At 44.1% G+C, this 24,593-nt stretch overlaps 1 protein-coding gene across 1 annotated transcript in view; it reads left to right on the forward strand.

Annotated features, from left to right (window-relative positions):
* LOC104403830 (arf-GAP with GTPase, ANK repeat and PH domain-containing protein 1-like) overlaps positions 1–24,593 on the forward strand; it is a gene marked incomplete at both ends in the record, with an annotated part of 49,884 nt that overhangs the window by 2,556 nt on the left and 22,735 nt on the right. Inside the window, 4 exons of the mRNA XM_010012090.1 lie at positions 2,081–2,168; positions 14,857–14,942; positions 18,915–19,056; positions 22,592–22,726. Of these exons, the coding sequence (XP_010010392.1) occupies positions 2,081–2,168; positions 14,857–14,942; positions 18,915–19,056; positions 22,592–22,726 (451 nt within the window). The remainder of the gene's footprint in view (positions 1–2,080; positions 2,169–14,856; positions 14,943–18,914; positions 19,057–22,591; positions 22,727–24,593) is intronic.

Below are 24,593 nucleotides of genomic sequence, written 5' to 3' on the forward strand. Positions count from 1 at the left end.
TTTTCCAAACAGGCTTTTGTAGGATGTGGGCAGAGGGGTTTGGATTTGTTTTTACAGCATGTCTGGCACATGCAAATAAATGATTCAGTGTTGCACAAGCCAGAACTGACAGAGCATCATGCTGAATTTTCTCATTTCTGAACTGGGTTAGGGTGGCATTTTTGTTCCGTAACATGGAATCATAGAATGGTTACGAGTTGGAAAGGACCTTAAGATCCTCTCGTTGTGCATTTCATACGTATCCATAAATAAACAGAAATGACTCAGATTGTTTGTATATAAAATCTGGGAGACAGGAATATGACTGCTGTAAAAACATGCTGGCGTGTTTGTCATACTGTGGGGGATCAGCCTTAGAACTAGTCCCTGATCAAGAGAGAAATTGCGTTACAAGTCAGGCCCGTCCAGTGTGAAGTCTATTGCTCCTTATTTTCAGAGGTTAATAGTGTGCAGAGACCCCAGCAGTAACGCCAAGCACTGCGTGAAACAGCAGAAGGCTGATTCTGCTAGATGTGAATTTCATGTACTGGCTTTGTATCTGGTAGAAAAGAGGTGGCTGCCTTGGCTCTTCCCGCGCAGACACCAGGGTGAGATCTTGTGCAGTTGTCTCTGGTACCAGATGAGAAGAGAGGAGGAGGAGGAGGCAGATGCCTCTGAATGCTTTCTGCAGTAGTTCTCTAGGGAAAACAAAGCCGTGCTGCAAATGTAGATTTTTATAATCAGGTTTGAGGAAAATTGCTTTAGGTTTGTGTGATTTTTTTCCTTTTTTCCTTTGTATTTTGCTCCTCGATAGCAGTTATCCCACAGTGGGTTTCTTGGGTTACATTTCTTTTTGCTTCTATTTCTTATGCCATCATAGGAGCTGAAGGGTGATGCAAGACTGCCTTCTGTTTACTCTCTGCTTAAGCTGCTTCTTCATCTGAGCTGTTCTTGCGCCTCAGCTGTAGAATGAAGTGGGCATCCTTTGCAGAACTGTTACCCTTGTTTTAACTGAGAGTTGTTCTGGGTTGTAAAAAAGAGAGAATCATTCCTCTCCCCAGCTCCGGAACTGGTTAAGGTGGCACGACTCTGTTGGTTTAAGCCATTTTTCACAAGGAGGTTAGTTTCTTCCAATAGTTTCCAATTAGGATTAAGAAAATGGAGTAGAGAATGACCATTAATGTGTAACTTGTTTATGCTGCCTCTGTCAGTTCTGGCAGACTGATGCCAAAGGCTCAGCCGAGTTCGTGCTGTCTCCAGGGTTCTTATGTTCTGAACCTTTTGGTTACGGTCAAGATAAACATTGAAGAACAGAGTATGCTTGGGTTTGTTTTAAAGGATGAAATAAGTTCCCATCTCCTCCCCCCAAAACTAAGCACAGTGTCCTCAGGGTTCTGTTCAACAGGGGCAGCTGAATTGAGCAAGAGAAAGAAAAAGAAGACGTTTATTTAAGACTGAGTACTTGTTTGGTTGTTGATGTTCCTGATGCAGATGTTTGAGCACGGATGGTTTGAGCTGTAAACTTCTTGGTATAAAGTAAGACTTCAACAAGTCATAGTGAGTGTGCTGAGATCTGTCTGTCTCTAGCCACATATATCATGTGTGTGCTTCAGTAGCCAGGCAACGTGGATCACACAGTGGAAAGCCTACAGAGATAGCCTCCAGTGTAAGAGGTTAGTGATGGGTTTAACATTTGAGGCCAGGTTGGACACAGGGGCTTGGAGCAACCTGGTCTGGTGGAAGGTGTCCCTGCCTGTGGCGGGAGGTTGGAATCAGATGGTCTTTTAAGGTCTCTTCCAGCCCAAACCAATCTGTGATGCTGTGATTCAGGAAAGAGGTGACAACCTTGCTCTGAGCTTCAGGCTTCTTCCCTGAAGTCTGTTTGATGTTCCTACTTGGCATCGGTGGTGAGCTAACTAAAGGAGTATTACTAACCCAGCCTTATTTTGTTTTATACATTTATACATGAGCCTTTTGGTAGTTACTGTATCTGTCATCATGTTTTGGAGTGTTTCTGTTGTTCTGTATGTTGAACATTCTGCTTTTTGCAGGGATTAATTGCAGTTGAACTTTATTCCCCCTTTCTTTTTTCCAATCCCAGGGGATTGTGGGCAACCTTGCAAGTGGCAAGTCTGCACTTGTACACCGGTATCTGACTGGGACCTATGTCCAAGAGGAATCACCTGAAGGTATGTGGATATGCACATTTCTCTCCCCCCACCTCTACATCTTTATTCATTTTCAATCATGCAGAAATGAATCAGTAAAGAGCCTGATTTGCTATTTCAATGTTCATGGAGGTTTTGCCTTTAACATTTTGCAGACTGAGAGAAGTATATCCGATGAGTATAATTGTAGCTTGTTCATAACTACTTAGCATCCTTAAATACTTTGGCATCCATGATGTGTCCATATGGGAAGCCTCTAGTCCTGTATGGAGAAGAGTTGACTGCTCTCAGTTGCTGCTGTTTTCAATGTGGCTGTTGGAAGCCACCATTACTGTATCTAGCAGCTGATTTCTGCAGAATTGAGCCCTTTGGTTTGTGACATTGGGAGAATAAGACAACTTCACAAACCTCAATAAAGATATAACTTGTTTTTTATTTAATATATTAAATCTTTGGCCTTGCAGTTTGTTTTGGTTAAGTTCTTATGCCGTAGAATATGAATTTATACATGAAAACGTGGTGTTAAACATGAATCCAGGTTTATAGCCTGAAGTCAAAACCATTGTAGTACCTTATAGAGGTGTATCTCACACTAAATACCTTTTTGATTTTATTTTTTTTTTATCTATTCTCCTTATGAACTTTTAAATCCAACTCTGAGACACTGAATTTCTGGTTCCTTCTTTTCCTTACTGGCTGTTCCATTCTTTGCAGATATGGATGCAGGTAACTATACATTGTCTTGATGGCAGCTCTTGTTTTGAAGAGACAGCCGACAGTTTCTGTACTAGAGTGTTTTCCCCTTGTTTCGTGTATCATTTTGATTTGTTTCCTTTTGATTTTGAGTCTTTAGTACATCTCACTGTTTTTGTCTCTTGCTGTAGTTGTCTTTTCAGCAATAGTTTGTAGCTTCATGCATCTATGATAACATTCGTTTCAAATTAACTCTTACCAAAAGGAAGCTATTAAGCATAGTGCTTGACATTTTAACAGGCTTGAATTGCAGTTAAAATGGGAGGAGAGGGGAAGGGAGGGATGGACAAGGCTTTTCCCTGTGTAACTGCAGTAACAGTTTATAAGCTTGCCTGAAATGTTTTTGCTGCTTTGTAGCCAGGACCAATGGGGTGATAATTGAGCCTTGCAACAGAATTGTGCGTAGATCACATTTATGCCTGCTGCCTCTGGATGCTGACACTGAGGAATGGTTATGTAGCATGAAGATCCAGTGCAGAGAGGTCTTGAGCAAAGAAAAAAGAGCATCTCTACAGATCTCTTCCCTCATTTCCTGAGCAGAAAATGATGGGTTTTTTTTTCCTGCGAGATTGAAATGTCTTGGTGGTTCACAGGGTTAACAGTCCTCTCCTCCTAAACGATGAATATTTTAGATGGTGTTCCTTGAGAGCATTGCCATCTGTCCTCTTTGTCTTCAAGGAGTTGTATTTACAGTGCTTGAGTGACTTTCCGACTGTTTTTCCTGAAAGGATTAGATTACAAAAGCAGTGTCAAATCATTGCATTGCACATAAGTGTAGCTGACAAGCCTCACTAATGACACCAGCCCATTTCATTAGCAGTAGGAAAACTGGAGTAATTAAGAGCTCTAATTCACCTTGCAAGGGGTAGGGTCAAGATTTCTGATCAAAGTCAGTGTTAAAGGAAACTCAACTCATATAAACTATCCTTAGTAAACATCTATAGTGATTTGTTAGTGGTTTCTTTCTTTCTCATCCAAGGCTGCTGTTCGATAGGAAAACCAGCAGCAGTGCAGATGGTTCTCTTGCATTTGTGGTGGGGACTTTTGGGCTTTCCATTCTGCACAGGAACAGAGCTGTTGATAAATGGAGCTGAGTGAAATCCTCTCCCTTAAAGACCAACGCTGATCTTCCTCTTCTCCTTTTCTGAGGTGGTAGAAATGTGCCAGATTGTTAAATTGGATAAAGAAGAGTTACACATATGGGACATTGAAGTGTCAGGTGCTTGACTATTTAAGAAACCCCAAGTTCACTGACTGCAAACGGCTTCCTAACAGCAAAGTTTCTCAGGCACCATATGACTGGTATCTGATTGATAAAAAGATGGATGCATGCTTCATGTGCAACTGCTAGTTATGACCAGGGTTCACTATTTCTGCTATCCATTGCCTTCTAAATTGCTACAGTTACCACAAAATCTGCCCTGAATTAGGCAAGCACCAGGTATCCCCCAGGCCTTTAAGGTAGCTTCAGCATTCCAGTAAATCCCACTGAAGTGTACAAGATGGTTTCATGTTTCCTTCAGCTCTCTTCTTAAAGACGAGGTATTTCCCTTGCTGCCCAACCACCTCTTCACGGAGAGGCAGAATCAGATCACACTGAAGCATAAAGCAGTTTTCTCTCATTGTCTGGCCCAGCGTTTATTTCTGCTCAGAATTAATTTGAGCTTCTAGTGTGATTGTGACATGAAAACCTTTGTTTTCTCAAAGAATAAGTTTGCCTTGGGAAGAAAATTGACTTTTAGACTCTTCCTTTGCATATTTAATATGCACAAAGCTACACTGTGTGACATGTGTTTAAATCAGATGTATTTTGATGTAAGAAAAGAAATGATGTATTACCCTGTCACAAGTGGGAACTGCAGTAGGCTGGGACTTGGGATTTTTCTTCTGTAATGATACAAAAAGGAAGTGATGGGAAATGGGTTTTTTAGTGATTTGTGGTCTTCTAGGAACTTTCCAAGTTATCAGAAGAAAATCCACTACTGAATAGTGTGCTGGGATTTTTACATAGCTGAAACAGCAAGTCAGATACGTGCGACCTGTTTCACCCATGCAAAGTGGTATAGTACCTGTAGGAACAAAGTGAAACGTGGTGTGCATGGTATGTGGCACCAAGGACTTTGCAGACCAAGGTGAATTTAAGATTACAGGAATAGTGAGTGTCAGGAGTATTCTGTTACTCGTTTGGGGTTTTGTTTCTGAAATGGAGATGAAATATGACTGAAAGGCTTTTGCACATCTTTGTGAATGCCCTAATTCATGTCATGATTATTTCAGTGTATTTTTCACAGTGAGTCTAATTCCTAAAAGGACGGAAACAGATAAGTTGCAGTCTGAGGTGTCTCAGCTGGGATGGGGAAAAGGGAGGGTTTATTCTCTCCCATCCCACTGCCACAGTAAAGTGAGATGCTAGAACAGACAACCAAGTGTCGACATGAACTGCTGGATCTGTCCAGGGGGATCTTTTGTTTAAGACAACCAAGAAGGGGGAAGCTGAGCTCAGGTTTCCCCTTAAATTCAAAGATGCAGAAGAGCTGAAATGAGGGTTGGGAAGAAAGCAGGTTCCAACGCTGAGGAAACAGAATGACATTGGTGGCACTTGAGGGTATTCAGCCCACCCCAGAGAGCTGCTTTAGCCACTAGCAGGCATCTCTTTCTATGTGTTCGTAGAAGGGACTCAGCAGAGTACCACTGTACTGGTACCCTCAGTGTGTCCCTGAAGGATAAGCAGCATTACATTTTGAGTACCACGTAATTTCAGTTACGGGGCTCTTACGTGTTCAGGGCTACAACAAATACATATTCCCCCAGTAACATGTATAGAGTGGTGAGACCTGTATGTGTTTTCCAGAAAGCTGTGATCATTTCCTCGCTTTCCAAACTTTACCTAAATATCTCTTTATGCTACAGCTGCCTTCCCCAAGTACATTTATTCAGTACCTGCGATGAGCAGTGCCTCAGTGAAGAATTTGTCTTCTGAATCATAGAATGGTTTGGATTTAACCTGCCAGAGGGGGGACTGAGATGAGCTCTGAGGCAGAAGCTCTTCCCTGTGAGGGTGCTGAGGCGCTGGCACAAGGTGCCCAGAGAAGCTGTGGCTGCCCCATCCCTGGCAGTGTTCAAGGGCAGGTTGGACACAGGGGCTTGGAGCAACCTGCTCTAGTGGAAGGTGTCCCTGCCCGGGGCAGGGCTTGGATGAGCTTTAAGGCACCTCCAATCCAAACCAGTCTAAGAAATACATGGGTCAAATCATGGGCTAGAGGGCTAAGAGTTCTCCTTGAAGTATCAAGCCATACCCAGTTAAAGCAAGGTGCAAGCACCATGTATGATGTAATATTATAACATCATTCAGGTATTCTTACTGTTACATAAAAAATGGCAAGGAAGCACTAATATTTTATCTTCTAATTCCATGATAACAACTTGAGTGCTGTGGGTTAGTGGTGGCCTTGGCAGTCCTTGGGAACAGTCGGACTTGGTGATCAAAAAAGTCTTTTCCAACCTGGTTGATTCTGTGATTCTATAATGATGTTTATTCTGGAGTTTTAGTAGCAGCTGCAATGACATTTAACAACTTCATTTTGAGATACATTCGCTGACATATTTGCAGTGCTTCTATAAAAGGGCACATCTCCTGGGTCCACAAAGCCTTGGTGGTGAGTTGAAATAAGATCAACTGACTCTTAAGTTTTCAGGTATTCAGGAAAATATACCATCAAAAGATGATTAGTGAATAAAATTGCACATAATCAGAGACTGTAATTAATGCCAGTTAATATGGTTAGATTGAAAATGGAGAGGTGGGGGCTTCATCTTGAGGACAAACAGAGGCAGTTATGTTGAATGACATGTTTGCAAAGGTCTGTGGTCTCATTTCCAAGTGGTAGAAAATATAACAGGCAGAGCAGTGCAGTCCTGAACTGCCTGACTGGGGCTGCAGGTTAAGCTAATGAGGAACAGAGTGACATCCTGCTGCAGCCCTGTCTTGGCTGAACACAAGCCAGCGAGAAGAAATCCTTCATTAACTTCAAGTAGTCACCAGCAGCATCTAAAGAAAACAGGAAAGTTGTGGTGCTTCACAGACCAGTCCGGAAAGAGCATTTGTTTGAGCCGACCACACGTTACACACAAAGGGAGTTATTAGACCTGTGGGTGCAGGGAGGGGGAACACTTCCATAGCAGATTATCTGCTAGAAGACTTGGTGAAAGGAAAAGGAGAAGCCAGAAGTACAGTAGCCAGGCTGCGATTCCAGTCCAGTGTTATATCTCAGACAGGAGGAGAAGAAAGTGATCATTTAACCTCCAAGACAAGTGAGTAAAAGAAGAGCTAGCCTCTAAGCAAGGTTAAAAAGTTACCTAAATTAAATATACTTAAAAGGGTCTCCAAGAAACCTGGAGAGGGGCTTTGGACAAGGGCCTGGAGGGACAGGACAAGGGGAATGGCTTGAACCTGCCAGAGGGGAGACTGAGATGAGCTCTTGGGCAGAAGCTCTTCCCTGTGAGGGTGCTGAGGCGCTGGCACAGGGTGCCCAGAGAAGCTGTGGCTGCCCCATCCCTGGCAGTGTTCAAGGGCAGGTTGGACACAGGGGCTTGGAGCAACCTGCTCTAGTGGAAGGTGTCCCTGCCCGTGGCAGGGGGTTGGAGCTGGATAAGCCCAAACCAGGCTGGGATTCTGTGAAGTTTCCTTTACTGCCATTAAGACAGGAAGGGTAGTGCATGCTGTATTTTCTGTATAAAGCTTCTGACAGTCACTGGCATACTGCTTGTAAGCCAATTAGAGCAGCCCATGCTTAATAAAACTACTGTCATGGGAGTGGAGATGTAGAGGTAAAGCCACACTTGGTGCTCATCAAATGACTCATCTTAAAGAAAGTATGATACCAATGCAAGTTTCTGCATGAGTTTCAAGTCTCACGCACATATTTTATTAGTAACATCAGAGATGGAAGTTACAGGCTATTTAATTCCGAGATAATGAAGCAGGAAGGACTGTAATTATGTAAGAAAATTGGATGGTACTTCAGCATGACCAGGACAAGTTAGAAAAATAGAGTGGGAAAAGCAAAAGCAGCATTTTAGGGATAAAAGGAGAGTCATCTCCCTAAGCAGGACCAACCAGCTGCAGGCAGATGTGGTACGGTGGCAAACCACTGGCGCTGCAGACGAGCAGCTGTGAATCCCTGTGGAGGGCAGGCAGCAGATACTTGTCCTAGTCCTCACCTCCCCACTTGGGAATGATTTGAAGTTTCCTGCACCACTGCTTTGTCCTTGTATTTAGTGTTCTCATTAGGACCATCAGCACAGCTTTAGTTCAGTTCTCCAGGGGCACACTAGCGATGTTACATGTTCGAGGTTATTCCGACAGTAAAACTCCTCAAAGGAAGATGCTCAAGTATTTTTAAAGCTATATCTTGCTAAGTATTAAAATGGAAGAAGAAGAAAAAGGTATCTGTACATTTATGGGGGTGTACCCAGGTCCTCTGCTAATACAGTTAGCACAACTAACACCATTTGGTAAGGCAAACAAGCGCATACGGTGTCAGCATCCTGCCAAGGGGCCCTGAAAGAACCTGTCCCCCATAGTGTCCAGTGACAAGGACCTACAATTAAATTAATGGGCCACTTTCTGTCACTAAGATAGGAAATCAGGCATATCCAACAGCTTTTTGGGTTTACTTGTTATTTTCTGGACTGCAGAGGGAGGCAGTTGCTTACATGGCACACCCTCTGCCTGGCTGTACGCTGCAAGTCTAATTTTGAAAGGTTATTTTTATCAAGCCAGCTGCAGACCAACAAAAACCAAACAGCAGCAGTCAATTTCTTTGGCCAGGATGTGATACTACTTTAGTACACTCCTACCTGTTGGATCACCAGTCTTTTCAAGTTTAAGACACGTCCCCAAAACACCACTTTCCAAAGAAAGTTCAAAGAGGAGGCTCTGGGGAAACCTTATTGTGGACTTTCAAAACCTAAAGGGAGCCTTCAAGAAACCTGGAGAGGGGCTTTGGACAAGGGCCTGGAGGGGCAGGACAAGGGCAATGGCTTGAACCTGCCAGAGGGGAGATTGAGATGAGCTCTTGGGCAGAAGCTCTTCTCTGTGAGGGTGCTGAGGCACAGGGTGCCCAGAGAAGCTGTGGCTGCCCCATCCCTGGCAGTGTTCAAGGCCAGGTTGGACACAGGGGCTTGGAGCAACCTGCTCTAGTGGAAGGTGTCCCTGCCCGTGGCAGGTGTGGAGCTGGGTGAGCTTTAAGGTCCCTTCAACACAAACCAGGCTGGGATTGTATGAGATTCCCTTACAAAGTTAGCCCCATGACTTCAAATACCAGAGCTCTTTTTCACTTCAATTCCTTAAAAGTTGGCTTCTCACACACATAATCTTGCAGACACCAACCCGTTCTGCCTTTCAGTGTAACAAATCAATCATCTCCTGCCAACATTGCTCAGAAGTTTTGTACATAACTTCAACTTAACATGATTTCAAACATTTCGACATATGCACTGGCAGACCCTGAATGGCATAATCCAGATGATAAACTCAAGACCTGACTCCTGTAAATGCTAAAGCTGAGATTTCAGGTGCCTTTTTTTCCTTTCCCTCTCAATTTTTAAGTATCCCTCCAGTTTTTATACTCAGTTTATAGCTGGCTTCTATAATATCTGCCCTTTCATTATGGTGTTACATTCCAAATAGTAACCTTGAAGTTAAAATCGGACTTAGCTAGCTGTGATTACACTATGATCTGTCTGAGCACACAAAAAGAAGTAACACTGAGATGTGCTAAGGAGACGCAGATGGTTTGGGTTTCTTTTGTGTTTTAGTTACCTCCCAAAATATTCCCACTGAAGTAGGAGAGCGGAAGGGTCAGTATGTAGTAGCGTGTTAGATCTTACAGGTACAAACATCTATTTCCCATCTGTATTTCACTGAGAACTTTTCCTGTTAGTATCATGCAGAATCCCCTCCCTGACCTGCTGCTCACGCTGTAGGGGTGCAGCCCAGCACACAGATTTGGTGGAAACTGAGTTTAAATGCTTCTTGTGTAATAATGTGCTGCTTGGGAAATGCTGGGAAAAGCCTTTTTCCAAGTCCCTTATCTAAATACACCTTTGTGGTAGCAATGAGCTGCACCACGTGCATTGTTGCAGTTATCATTCTGCAGTGCTTCTGCTTGGTTGCGGAAGGTCTTGTGAGCATATTTGTTTTCTCATCTTTTCAACCATTTTCCCAAATTTGTCCTGGAATGAGGTATGTGTGAACAGAGGGAATAAATGACTTTTTCACATGCTTCCCAGAATAGGAGCCAGATTTGCAGCACTGTCTTTTCTATCTTACAGGGGAAAAAAAGGAGAGAATGGGTGAGTGTAAGACAAGGAACCGCTGTGGTCAAAATTCATCTCTCATTGGGAATAGAAAATAAAGGCTTTTATGGCTGCTTCAGCCTTATCTCCTGCCTCTCCTCTCCTGTCTGCCCTGCCCCCTGGTTATGGGAGACATTCAGCTGCTGCATGGCTTTGTCATGTGGCCAGCCCCCCAAATTTATCTTTCTCATATGGCCAACTAACTTCATCCCCGTGGCAATTTGCTCGCATAAAGAGCCTGGTGAATGCAGTCGAGCCTGGGGATACAGCATGAAAATCAGCCGCTGCTTCAGCGAGCAATTACGCAGGGGAGCAGCTCTCAGGCAGGGGAAGGGCGGCTGGGCTTCCAGAGCCGGATGAAAACCTTTCTTCATGGAATTCCCTGTGTGACAGAAAGCTTGCACGATACAGAGCACCTTTGATTACAGAGGTGTGTGGTCTGTAAAATCAGTATCTGTTTCCCCTGAAGGACAGCTTCGTACTGCTGCCGATTCACAGCGCTGCCCTCCGTAGAATGACGTGCATAGAAATGAGATTAGGGAGCTTTTGTTGATTCCCTCAGCCTGGTCTTCTGACGTGTGCTGGGTCTTTGGCTGTGGTTGTAAATCGCTGGTGCATGGGGTTTATTTAGTTTTATATTGATCAAAGCTGTATTTTTATGGGGAGCAGTTTATAGTTGGAATCTGGCCGAATGCACATACAGTGGGTTTAGGGATTGCATCGGAAGCAGCTCTCTCTTATCTCCTGGTGGGTATTGTGTGTGGTTCATATGCAGAAGTAGTATTTGCCTTCCTTTTGTACATGTCTGTAAACAACCCTGTGTGAATTGGTAATGATCTTGGCCTGGAAAACCAGGAATAATGTGGAGTTTTAGAGAAATAAACCACCTCCTAAAATCCTCCCAGATGAAAGCTTCCACGCACAGTGAGTGATTTGCTTTTACAGAATTGCTGTGACATGTCATGAAAACCATTTCCAGCTCCATCTGGCTGGCTCTGGAGTTATTTAGGTATTCACTGGCATGTCCTTTTAGATAGCTTTAGAGGTGGGGTTGGGGCTGCAAGTAAACGTAGCTCCAGTGCTGACTTGCTCGCCTTGCGCTGCAGCATCCTTGTGCTCCGATGTGTCTTTTAGGTCATAGCAGGAGCAAAATCTCTTCATCCTCCAGAACTGTGGTCCAGGCTGCCAGTCTTCCTCTTATCAGTGACCTCCTTTGGCAGGTACATGTGGGAGTTGAGAAATTCCCTCATTAAAAAGCTGCATGTGTCATAGTACTGATGGGACTAGAACAAAGCTGCCTCCCTCGGGACTGGTGCTGTGGGGTTTTTGAGCTCACTCTTTCAATTAAGAAGGTCATTTCTTTGTTTCAGTGTTGTCAGTTTAGACAGTATTTTTTGGTTCCAACATATATACAGCTATTTGAAAAACAGAGTGGGATTTGGTAGCCAGGGGAGACTTCTTGACTTCTTTGACGGGTTGTGGTAAGTTCAGTATTTGAACTGGCTGATCTCTGTAATTCCTCTTTCCCAATGGCCCTGTGATGCTTTACAAACTCCAAACATGGATTTGTAGGAAAACAACTAAGTGCAGTGCTGTCCAAGCCAAACCATCCCAAAATCACTGCCCTTGCACTGCTTTTCCTTGCCCAACCTGGACGGGTCACGTCAGGGCTCATCAAATCTCAGGCAGGATCAGTCTATTGTTTGCCTTAATCTTATGACCACAGATATCTGCAGGGCAAACACATAGCCTTGGGTTTATATGCTGGCAGAAATCTGTATATCCTAAACTAATTATACTTTTGTTTGTGTAAGTTCTTGGTATTGAGGTAGGTTTTCTCAATCTCTGTCCTGTGTAGTACCTAATGTTATGATGTGCTCACGATAAGGGCTCTTTAATGGTGTAGAAACGTAAGTTAGTAGGGATGCATCCTGCTTTGATCTCCGATTTGCATAAAATCTTATTTGGGGATGAGTGAGAGTCTGCTGTTACATTCCTGGATCTTCAGATGGGATTTGAAATGCTTAGCACAGATGGGAAATGCAGGGTAGTCTTTTAAACACTTTGGTTGGAGGGGTTATTAGATTGAAGTGATTTATCCTGAAATATCTAAACCCAAACAAAAATCAATGAATAAATTCATGAAGACATGTAAGGAACTAGTGCATATTCTAGATAAGAAGCACACTCAGCTTTTAAGGGTGGAGAAGCCACTGGAATAGATTCAAATTGCCTGTATGCTCGTTGAGTGCGGCACTGCTCTTCCAGCACAACAGACCGTGGTGAAGTGGTGCAGCATGTCAGGATTTGACTTCAATACTGGCCATTAAAAACACACTGTCATTGTACTGAGCTCCACATAGTGTTGTGGGGAAAGCAAGGTGTCCAAGCAGGTCACTCAGTGTGGATTCCTATAGGAGGAGTGCCGTTGGGTAACTATCTTTGTTAAATAGGGAACGTTTCTCAAAGCTACTCCCACAAACGGAATTGCTGGTGACCATGAGGTGGCTCTCAAGAATAAACCTCTTCGTGCTCACACTTGTGATCTGCGGATGTGCAGTTTAATGTGACATCCATGGGGGGTTTCAGTTTTGGTTTTTTTTCAGTGCTCTGCTTCAGCTTTTCATTTCACCTCGCCTGTTCCTCCTTTATGTGTCGGAGGACTGTTTGAACATCCAGGGAGACTTGAAAGGCATCCCATTGACAAGAGGGAATAATGAGTCGGCTCTCAACTGTATGCAGTTGGTGGGGTTTTATAATTAGCTGTGTGAGCTTTCAGTGCTGGAAAAGAAAAGAAATAGGAAATGGCAATTACCCAGAACTTTCACTCTTCCATCACGTACATATACCGTGTTCCCATTGTTACTTACAGCTTTAAAGAGCCTCTCTGGAGAGCTGTATATTAAGTAATTCTTCATCTTTACCACTTCATTATGAAGCGTATACAATTAATTAATGTATAGAAATAATGATCTGGTTAATAGAAATTGAGTTCCTGAGAGCTGAGACTAGTTCCCTTTAAAAGTTTGATGCTTGGTTTTAACGATTCTTTTCAAGTGCCCTGATGATAAATGTATATTTATCTGCCACTTGATCTTCAGAGGCAAAATCTGAAATCCAGTTTGGGAATGAAAGTATATACATAGCTGCTCTGCTCCTTCTGTGCAGTTAAACAGCCAGCAATGTGCCAGTCTTAATTGCTGCATGTTTGGTGCTGCTAAGCTTTTATAATAGGGTAGGTTTATAAAGAAAACAGCAAACAAACAAAAAACCAACAGCAGGAAAACCACAACCACCCACCCCTGTTCTTTAGTCTTTTATTAAACCATGCTTAAATCCTGCACGTTGCTGAAGTGTGTCGAGTGGTCTTGATTTAAAAGCTGTTGTAATGATTGGGTTGGGGGAATGGGGGGTCTTAGCCAGTTAGTGGTTCCCCTAAGGCTAGCAGGTTTTGTGCAGATGCTTTGAGGATCCGTGTATGTGCTGACTGACTTGCTTAGAGAGCTTGTTGGGAGAACAGGTTGGAGTTGCTTCCTCACCCATGCATCAGTTTTGGTGGTATGACGAGTTGTGATGCAAGTGTAGTTGGGAAATAGGGTTCAAATTGGAAATAATTCCAGCTAAAAAAAACAGGGATGAAGAAAGGAGGTTAGGGTGTATTAACAGATATGTTTTATCTTAGCCTGGTACCTTCACATGTGAGGTGGTCGGATGATGCTAAGAATGGAGGCCTGGGGGCCTTTGTGGCTCAGGTGGGCAGATGAGTCGTTTTGCTTCCAACTACTTAGGCCAAGTTTGCTAATCCTGGCTTAGGCTCAGTCACACCAGAAACCCTAAATGTGATTTGTCATTATCTGAAGTCCAGCATGAGACACAGCAGGATGCCCATAACATGCTTAGCCCCAAAGGAGAGCAATCCCCATTCTCCTCTTGGGTCACACGTGGAGTCCCCTTGAGGCCAGTGGAGAGAGGAGGGAATGGTGCAGCTGCTTCATCTAGATCTCCAGAGTAGGTCTTTAATTCCTCCTGCTAGTAAGTGGCACAACGTTCTCTGTTAGTTTAGTACATCTGTACCGAGGTACCACCATTGTAGTTTTGTTGTCTAACATGTGTCTAGTATTTTCCCCTAACTGTGGTTTGTGAATATAGAAGTATCATTTTCATAACATTACGTGTGTGCTGCAAGAACTGGGCTTCTCTTGAGGAAATGCCAAGTCCCACAAGAAATTTATTGTAGTCATAATACACAATATTGTTTGTATGCGACTGTCCCATGTTTGCCTTTCTTGGAGATACATTTCTCACCATTATATGAAACAAATAAAGGCGACTCTCTTGTAACTGTATGTATCAAAACCAAGTGCACCTAACATGGGAGTTAGTGTTTGCCTTTTTCTACCTTAGCCTTGTTTCTTAGAGTATGTGATTGAAATTCCACGAGTAATTTCTATGTGTATGCACATGAGCCAGCTGAGATTCACAGGAGTTAATTCATTTGCAAAAGACCTGAAGGAAAACCCTTTTCCACAAGTGAAGCCTTTTTCTATTTCGTGTTTTTTCCCTTTTCTGTGCTGTAATGAGTTACTTTGTGTGGCAGGTGGGAGATTCAAGAAGGAGATAGTAGTTGATGGACAGAGCTATCTGCTGCTGATTAGAGATGAAGGTGGCCCTCCAGAGGCACAGGTGAGCATTGCATATAGAGCTTTATCCACTTCACAGCACCGTTTCCTTCCTTTCAGAGAACTGGCTTTGGTTTGTTCTTTCCTGACTTCTCATCTTTCTGCTGTGGAATCTATCTGTTGCCCTCAGGTGAAAAGTATTCTGTTTAGAAACGATTTGGAATTTCAGTTACCATGTGAAACTGGAGTGAAGATGCACAGTTAACTTACACTGAATGCCTAACCCGTATGCTTCCACTAGTGACAAAATGCCATGTTTCAGATGTCAGTTCTCTTCTGAGTTAGAATCTCTAAATTATTAATATGGATTTAAGCTGAACGGCCAATTGTTTAATGGCTTGAACCTGCCAGAGACTGAGATGAGATGAGCTGTTGGGCAGAAGCTCTTCCCTGTGAGGGTGCTGAGGCGTGGCACAGGGTGCCCAGAGAAGCTGGGGCTGCCCCATCCCTGGCAGTGTTCAAGGCCAGGTTGGACACAGGGGCTTGGAGCAACCTGCTCTAGTGGAAGGTGTCCCTGCCTGTGGCAGGGGTTGGAGCTGGGTGATCATAAGGTCCCTTCCAACACAAACTATTCTATTCATGTTATGAAAATGGAAAAAAGGTGCATGCACAGTGACACACGTACCTGTGTCTGGATCTTTGCATGCCCTGTTGCTTCCACAGTTTGCTCCCTGTGCTATATATAAGACTGAACTATGTGAGTTCCAGTGCAGCACCACTGAGTTACCAGGTTTCTAACTTGGTTTCTCTATAGATGTGTTACCTCCTTGTCTCATAGAAGGTGACTCATTAAGATTTGGCTTGGGAAGAGCTTGTGATTTTGTGTGCTTAACTCTGTTACTTTATTTGGAGTGATGGGCAGCGTTTGCTTTTGTGATGCTTAAATCAGTGCAAGCTGTGCTAGCCTGCTGCAGGCAGCATCCTTGTCTTCAGGCATCCTCCCTTCCACCTCTTCTTACCTGGGCACTAGCAGGTTCCTCAAGTGCACTGGCTGCCACTGGCCTTGCTTTGCTCGGCTGCTCAGTAGTGGATGAGCTTCCAAAAGAAAGAAATAAATGAATAAATAAAACGTAGCAGCAGGAACTGTGCTGTCGCCAAACAGCTGAACGGGAGCGGTGCCAGCAGCAGCAGCTTGTGTTTCAAAGCTCCGCTATTGCTCGTTAGCAACAGGAGGATTAGAGCATGGGGAAGGTGCCTGGACAAAGCAGAAGAGAAAGGAGGTGGAGGAAATGGAGACCAAGAGAGACATCCTGGAAGGAAGTTAAAAGAAAAACAAAAAATCAGTGTCGCTGACACATCTGCAGCTGTGTGAGGCAGGAGCCTACAAGAAGTGCTCTGTTGGAGGCAGTGAATAATTTGGCTGAAGTGCACAACAGTTTCTAGGCCCTGGTGCTTAGAGAACGTTCACTCATCTAAAAACGTAAATAGTGGAGCTGTAAAGGTACACGCAGTAACCTCAGTGTTCTTATACCTGAAGAAAGGGATTTGCAGAGTTCGTTTGAGCTAACTGCACACTAATAACAGACAGGTCGTTTGGCTTTTTGTCTAGGCTTGGTAAATGTGGGGGTTTGAATTCCTGTTGTGGCTGAGATTTGTTCTTCAGCAGATCATGAGGACAGGAAGGTTGGAGGCGTTTGTGCTGTTTCACCTTTCAGAAGATGTGTTTCACGTGTAAATGATGTTTGGATTTTTTAGGTGTTATTTCGTTAAAGATCTTTAAAATGTTTATTCATTCCTGCAATAAAAAGTTTACTTTCGGGTTCTTGAATATGTATAACTGAATAATGAAAAAGGAATACCAGAATCCCAGCTTGGTTTGGGTTAGAAGGGACCTTGAAGCTCATCTAGTTCCAACCCCCTGCCACAAGCAGGGACACCTTGTAAAATCTTCATTAAGAGGCTGCTGCTACACATTAAGAAAATCTAGAGGGACTGTTAGCTTCCAAACCAATGGAGGGATGTTGTGCCTGTAAGGAAGAGTTCTTGGCATGATGCTGCTGAGTCCAGTCAATGAGAACCCTTCTACAGTAAGACCCAAACCCACGTCCCAATGATGCCGTCTCCGGTGCCTTTGGATAGACCTTCTGGTTTGAGTAGTTCCAATTTAACAGTGTGGTGATTGACCACCTTCTGGCAGTGACTCGGCTGTGTGTAAGCAGTCCTGTTGTCACCATCTAGAAGATTGTCCTCCTGAAACCTCAAAACCATTTCTGTCTTGGAAACCTCAAACCATTTTTGCTTGGTTTTACCCTCCGGCCATAAGAGATGCAGTGGTGATGTTTGGTTTCAAGTACAATATAGTCATGAATACGCACATGAACTTAAATTATCAGCCTATTTGCTGCATGAAAAACAGGCAAGAAGTACTACTAGCTCCTGACTCTGAAAAAGGAAACTGTAATGGGGTCAGCAACTTGAGTACGGAAGGAGCTTTACAGCTTCATACTGTTGGCTCTTCTTTAGCTTCCCTTTGCATATGCCAGCTTGGGATGCCTTATGAAAACTGAGAACATGTGAATCTACAGACTAGTGAGGGAAGCAGTTTAAATACTGCAACAGCAGAGAGAAAACTGCAAGAGTTTGTAGGGCTGAAGGAAGTGCTTACAAAGCTAAGGTAGTGGTGTAAAACTCAGCAGGTTATTTCCCAGTGGAACCTCCTTGCAGCTCTCTGTGTGTTCAGTGTGTCCCCAACCTACTTGATGTATTATAGTAGTAATACAATGAAGAGTGTGAATACAAATGGCCAAAGGTTGTTTCCATTGGTCTAAATTTGGGTAGCAATGGAGCTACTTAGGGAAAAGCAAAGGCAGTGACATAAGCTTAACTTCAGTCCTTTTTTGATGCATTTCCTGCTATGGTAAATGTGTTTAAACAATCTTATTTGTTGGGCTTGTTCAGCCTGGAGAAGAGAAGGCTTCTTAAAGGGAGACCTTAGAGCAGCTCCAGTGCCTAAAGGGGCTCCAGGAAACCTGGAGAGGGGCTTTGGACAAGGGATGGAGGGACAGGACAAGGGGAATGGCTTGAACCTGCCAGAGGGGAGACTGAGATGAGCTCTGAGGCAGAAGCTCTTCCCTGTGAGGGTGCTGAGGCGCTGGCACAGGGTGCCCAGAGAAGCTGTGGCTGCCCCATCCCTGGCAGTGTTCAAGGCCAGGTTGGACACAGGGGCTTGGAGCAACCTGCTCTAGTGGAAGGTGTCCCTGCCCATGGCAGGGGTTGAGACTGGAGGAGCTTTAAGGTCCCTTCAATTCAAACCAGGCTGGGATTGTGTGATTTCACTTGTGAGCTAACACTTTTTCATTTGCATGGTCACGTAAGGAGTGCCTTGCTTTAGCCTTTGTATATTACTGATGCCAGAAGACAATAGTTTACTTTCACTCTGAAAGCTGATCAAGATGCTCAGTGCTGTTTGTTGAATTAGAAATCTGAAACTAATGTTTTTTGGACATGGATCAAGATGTGAGAATTACTAACAGTGCTGCAAGACCACCACCGTTGCACTTGTCTGGGCATTCAGCGGAACATCATCGTGTCTGCATGTAAATCACAGGGTGGGGAGATAACACACTGAATGGGGCACTCAGTCCAGTGCCCAGAGATAAGTGTTCCTCATTTAAAAGTCACAAATTCAGAAATCTGTGGCTGCAATGTTTTCTTTTTCAGTGAATCAAACTCAATATGTACTGATAGTAATTGGGCTTGTAAAATCATATACCCGTGAAGGAGAGATGAATTGTGGGTGTGGGGAAAAACCTTTGCGTATCCCAGATCCCCATCACTTGCAGAGTGATGAGACTCATCCTTTTAGAACTGTTTGCCACGTCTGAGGCCTTGCTTATTGTCACTTGCCACGTCTAAGGCCTTGCTTATTGTCACGAAGTCCCTCTGATGTGTGTTTCCCTCCGGGTAAGGTAAGGATGTTTCTGTTTTCCTCCTCACTGCTTTCTCACAGTATGCCTTTTCCATTTGTATTCTGCAGTTTGCCATGTGGGTGGATGCTGTTATATTTGTCTTCAGCTTGGAAGATGAAATTAGCTTCCAGACTGTTTACCACTACTACAGCCGTATGGCTAACTATCGGAACACTAGTGAAATCCCAATGGTACTAGTGGGAACCCAGGGTAAGTGCAGCCTTGATTTATGAGTGTATTTCTATTCCAAGCTGGCAAAGCCATGTCCTGTCCTTTCCCTTTCTTGTTGCCACTCATGTGATGATGAGAGCCTGTGGGTAAACTGGCTGCTCATCAGCAAGGGGGTGTTGTGCCCATTGGGCTTCCTCAGCTGCTTTGCTGCAGGGCTGTGGCACTGCAAGGACTGATTTGAGGTGGGAGAGGACATATATCCCCACAGCACCTTTGGGGAGAGGGATTATTTCAAAGAGTATTCCAACGAAATCTTTTCAGTGCTTGCTATAGTCCCAGTTGTTTCCTGGATCCACAGGGAGGTGTTAATGTTGAATTTGGGCAGGTGAATCAGCAGTGTGACAAAGTTCTGCAAGTCAAACCAGTTCAGCTTCATAGTCCAGAAGTGATCAATATCCTGGCATTCCTAAGAGCAAGTGGATCAGAGATCAGAATACTTCAACAGTCTGTTAAGAAGCAGATGTGAACCATGCCCCTGATCAGTATCTCCAACCACCCTTTAAATCCAATAGGAATACAGTGGCGGTGTTTTGCCACCTGAAACACACACATCCTGCTTCTCTCTTCCCAAACAAACCCTCTTGTGGAGCAGCAGCAAGCCACAGCTGTCCTATGGGGAAATGTGGCAAGGGAAAAGTACCAGTAAGATTTCAGTTTCTTTGGTGTCTGGGCTGTCTTTTGGATGTTAAACCACGACACCTGCCTTGGTTTGCCAGTGCATCACATTAATGTCATGAGTTGCCCCTGTAGGTTTGCTTTTGGGCATCTTCCTTTTCAGTGTATCCCACCGTTTTTGGGGATGTTGAAGCTTTTCAATGCTCTCTCAGCTTATTCTTTTGTCAGACTTGTGGTCAGAGAGCAGTTTGCTTTCCCCTGCCTGCCTGCCAAGCTGCCACATGAAGGCAGGGGAAGTGTGGAGAGCACAGAAGGAGGAATCACAACCAGGCTGTAGGGCGGAAACAGATGATAAAGAAATGAAAAGGGAAGCAGGGACACAGAAAGTCCTAGGATAGCAGAAACTACAGCCAGAAAGCAGAAACGAGCTGCTTTGAAGGGGCCACACTGTCGGCTCAAAACTGGAGTTAAAAAAAGAGAGGGGGACATGTTTCCCTTTTACTTCTGCACTTCCGACACTGGGATTTGCAGCCTTAGCCCCATTATTCTGAGAAAGGAATTTGGGTTTTAAAGTTATTTTTCTGTTACAGCACTGATGTGGAAGGGATTTTTTTCACTGGAGCTGCTCTAAGGTGTCCCCTTCAGGAGCCTTCTCTTCTCCAGCTGCCCCAGCCCAGCTCTCTCAGCCTGGCTCCAGAGCAGAGCTGCTCCAGCCCTCGCAGCAGCTCCGGGGCCTCCTCTGGACTCACTTAAACTAAAGATGGAAATAGTTCTAATTCTGGGAGTAAGCATCAAGAGCAAGACAGGTTTTTGGCTTCATGAACTGTCAAACAGGGCAGGGAAATGAAATACATACATCTACTTATGAAAAATGTGTTTGAAATGTACCTGTTTGACATCCAGCTTGTTGGTTTTGATTGGAAATGAGCTGTGGAATGGAATCTCTCCCAAAATGTTAGCACTTGCCTGATGCTAAGTTCGATGGGGCTTGGGGCAACCTGCTCTAGTGGAAGCTGTCCCTGCCCATGGCAGGGGTTTGGCACTGGAAGAGCTTTAAGATGCTTTCCAACCCAAACCAGTCTGGGATTCCAGACATTCTCCTCTGCCTCTTTATCCTATGGTGGGCCAGGCTGTAGCACTGCGTGTGCTTCAGGAATCTAAGGATGCTCCTCAGTTCCATCCCGGTTAAATGTTCTCAGCGCCCTCTGCTGATTAACGAATTAAATCAGACTGTCGTTAGCTTTCCAAGGAGCTGCTCTGGTTTAACGTGTAAGATCTCATGTGAAGGTAGCGAGAACATCACTTGAGCTATGGTCATGTCATGCCACAGTAGAGCCTGAGGTGCAGCACTGCATTACTCACTGACTTCATGCTCACATGAGGCTTTCTTTTCCTCCAAATAACAAATGTAGTTTTGCTGCCTGGGACAATAGCAGATAGTTAGGCAAATTTTCCTGAGCAGCTCGAAATGCTGAAGCCAGTGCTTGTTGTGGTGGAGAGGTGGGAGCTACGCAGTGTTGCAGAAGGGGTTGCACTGCTGTCTCACTTTAAGATCTATTGTTCCCAGAGCTAAGAATTAACCATAACACCACCAGAACAAAAAATGTTGCTGCTTCAGGTATGTTCATAGCATTGTCACTGAATGAGCACTGAATGAAGCACAGTATCCTTCACGTACTGTGAAGCAGTAGAAGCTCTCGAGAGTTCTTTGCTGTGGTGGAGAAGCAATGAAGAAACTCGTTCATCTGTTAGCAGGGTTGTTATTTTCTTCTGGTGGAAAGTGTGTTTTTCAGCTCCTTTGGATAAGCTTGAAAGTGGACTTAAAAAGCATGCATGAGAAGTACCTCTTGCAGCAAGGTATGAGGGGTTATTACTTGTTTAGATAAATACCATTTTTACTGGCTTGCGGTGTGTTGACACCATGTCTCATGGGTGCCTTTACAGCAAGGTTTGAGGCTCAGTTATTTACAATAAGTACAAAATGCTGAGTCTTAGTGTTGGCTTGGGTTTTATCAAGAAAAGCATCTCTTGTGTGCAGATCTTACCACTGTCCCCAAGTGCTGCAGTAATACCTGGTACAGGTTCTCCCCCCATCCTGTTCTTGTCCTTAGAAACGTGTCATATTTTGTGCTCCACATTCTACAGGTGAGGGTTACTGGTCAGCCAATGCTGATATTTATAGGAGACCTAAAAGTCATTTGACATCATTTGAGGATGCTGCAAGGGCTGGAGCAGCTCTGCTCTGGAGCCAGGCTGAGAGAGCTGGGCTGGGGCAGCTGGAGAAGAGAAAGCTCCTGAAGGGGACACCTTAGAGCAGCTCCAGTGCCTAAAGGGGCTCCAGGAAACCTGGAGAGGGGCTTTGGACAAGGGATGGAGGGACAGGACAAGGGGAATGGCTTGAACCTGCCAGAGGGGAGACTGAGATCAGACATAGGTAAAATGGTTGGATGGGTTTGGAGCAACCTGCTCTAGTGGAAGGTGTCCCTGCCCGTGGCAGGGGTTGGAACTGGGTGAGCTTTAAGGTCCCTTTCAACACAAACCGTTCTGGGATTCTATGATTCAATGCTCATAATAATCACTCACTTCTTTCTTTAAGTATGTTTTACATACTGAAGAGCTCATGTTCTCTGATGTGATTACTTTTTGCAACTACTGACCTAAATACACGTTCGAGGTACCCAAAAGCATTTTAGGTTTTTCTTGTTTTTGAGAGTCAGTCCGTGTGCTGTTGAATTTCGTAACAAAGTATGAAATGAGGGATGTGCACCCCTGTTGTTTCCTAGAAAGTTGGGAAAGTCTTATGGTTTGTACTTGCATTCACTGCTTGGGTGTTGGTCATTTTCAGATAATGCTTTCAAATGACATTGAAAGCTGTATTTTTTTCCTGTTGTTGCTGTAGATGCCATCAGTTCCAGTAATCCACGTGTCATAGACGATGCCAGAGCAAGGAAGTTGTCGAATGATCTGAAGAGATGCACTTACTATGAAACCTGTGCTACGTACGGGCTCAATGTGGAGAGAGTCTTCCAGGATGGTAAAGAGATCTTTATTCATTTCTCACACAATACTGTAGCTGGCTCCCGAAATCACCACTGATGTCTCAGGGCTCAGGTACTTGCCAGTTTTGCAAGTATTCGTTATTGTTTAGTTACAGAGAGTGCTTGGTTTTAGGGATATGGTTTGTTGTACTAACATCTATAATGACAGAACAAGGGGAATGGCTTGAACCTGCCAGAGAGGAGATTGAGATGAGCTCTGAGGCAGCAGCTCTTCCCTGTGAGGGTGCTGAGGCGCTGGCACAGGGTGCCCAGAGAAGCTGTGGCTGCCCCATCCCTGGCAGTGTTCAAGGCCAGGTTGGACACAGGGGCTTGGAGCAACCTGCTCTGGTGGAAGGGGTGCCTGCCTGTGGAAAGGAGGTTGGAGCTGGAGGAGCTTTAAGCTCCCTTCCAACCCAGACAACTCTGATTCTATGATATTACCTTAAGGAAAGTAGAGGTCTCCTTACGCTGAACACAGCCCATCTTCAGTGGTGTGTTCTCTCCCAGCAGCTTTAACCTTAAGCTATTTTTACTCTTTATTTATTTTTCAGTTTTCTTTGTTGCTTGAGTTACTTTAGCAAAGATTTTGTTATTTACAGTGAGAGGCTGTTTGTGCAAAGTAGTTGAAAATTGTCTTGCACATTTGAGACAGGAAAAATAAGTGGAGAAAACTGATAGGAATAGGGTAGTGATGAGACGTAAGGCATGACATTCATGGGGTGTTTGACGTTGGCAGCTTAATGGTGATTTAAAACATGATTAGCAGCAGTGGTTTAGTTGGCCTTGTAGGAGGAACTTAAGGTTATGATTTACCATCTCAAAATAGGACAAAACACAAAACAAGGAAGGCAAAAACAACTAACCAAAAGTTCTTTCTGACCATCTGTACCTGTTTTGGAAGAGTCACCGCTTCGGAGGAGCTTCTGTGGCTGGAGAAGTGATGCTGACCTTGGTCGTTGCTGTATGAGATGGGCTTTGTGCACCCTCTAGTGGAAATTCAGTCGGGAGTCTTGGGGCTTTGCTGTCTTCTCTGTGGTTGTCTGGTGACTGAACATGTCATCTCTTCATCACAGCAGTTCTTCATGACACTGAAGTACTTCTCAGAGTCCCTCAGTTCTGCAGGGGTTTTGTTGCTGGCTTTTCCTTGTGCTGTCTGTGGTTATGAGACAGGGTCACATCAGTACCTGTGACAGATGCATACGAAGATGGGTAACATTTAAAAGAAACCCCAAAACATTCACATTTTCAAATGGAAAATACTGACATGTACTGGGATTAGTTCCAAATAAGGGGTTTTTTACCCATCCTGGTGGTAGGATTTCAAAGGGCAGCATTTGAAACTCTCTCTTTGTGCTTTGCTTCCTGTTTTCTCTTGAGCTAGTTGCAGAAATTACTGTTTTCACTGCCTAGATTTTCTATATTGAATATGGATTTCAAAGCAGCATTAGGGGCTTTTGTTGGTACATTTAATTTCGAGTGCTAGCTAGAGTTAGATTTTTAATGCTCTATTCCAAGTCATGTTGTTTGTGCATCATTGTACAGGCAGTGGTTTGAATTTTAGTTTATTTTCCTTCCTTCTCGTGGACCTCTTGAGAGACAAGTCTCTTGGCACACAGCTGCTGTGATAAACTTGGAAGCTTCCAGGAAGCTTCTTTGTGCCTCTGCTCAGTTTCAGTAGTAAGTAGAAAGAATTGACAAAGATCATGCGTTGAAGAAATAGCAAGGTTTTGTTGAACCTACATGGAAGCCTACCAATTACTTCATATTTGCCATTTATTAGGATTAGGAATGCTGCTGTATGAATGTGCTGCAGTTGCCAGACATGTCTGGGACAGAATCCAATTCCTGATAATTTTTGCTGTT

This window comes from Nestor notabilis, unplaced genomic scaffold (assembly GCF_000696875.1).
Source record: "Nestor notabilis isolate BGI_N333 unplaced genomic scaffold, ASM69687v1 scaffold12163, whole genome shotgun sequence".
Classification (NCBI taxonomy): domain Eukaryota; kingdom Metazoa; phylum Chordata; class Aves; order Psittaciformes; family Psittacidae; genus Nestor; species Nestor notabilis.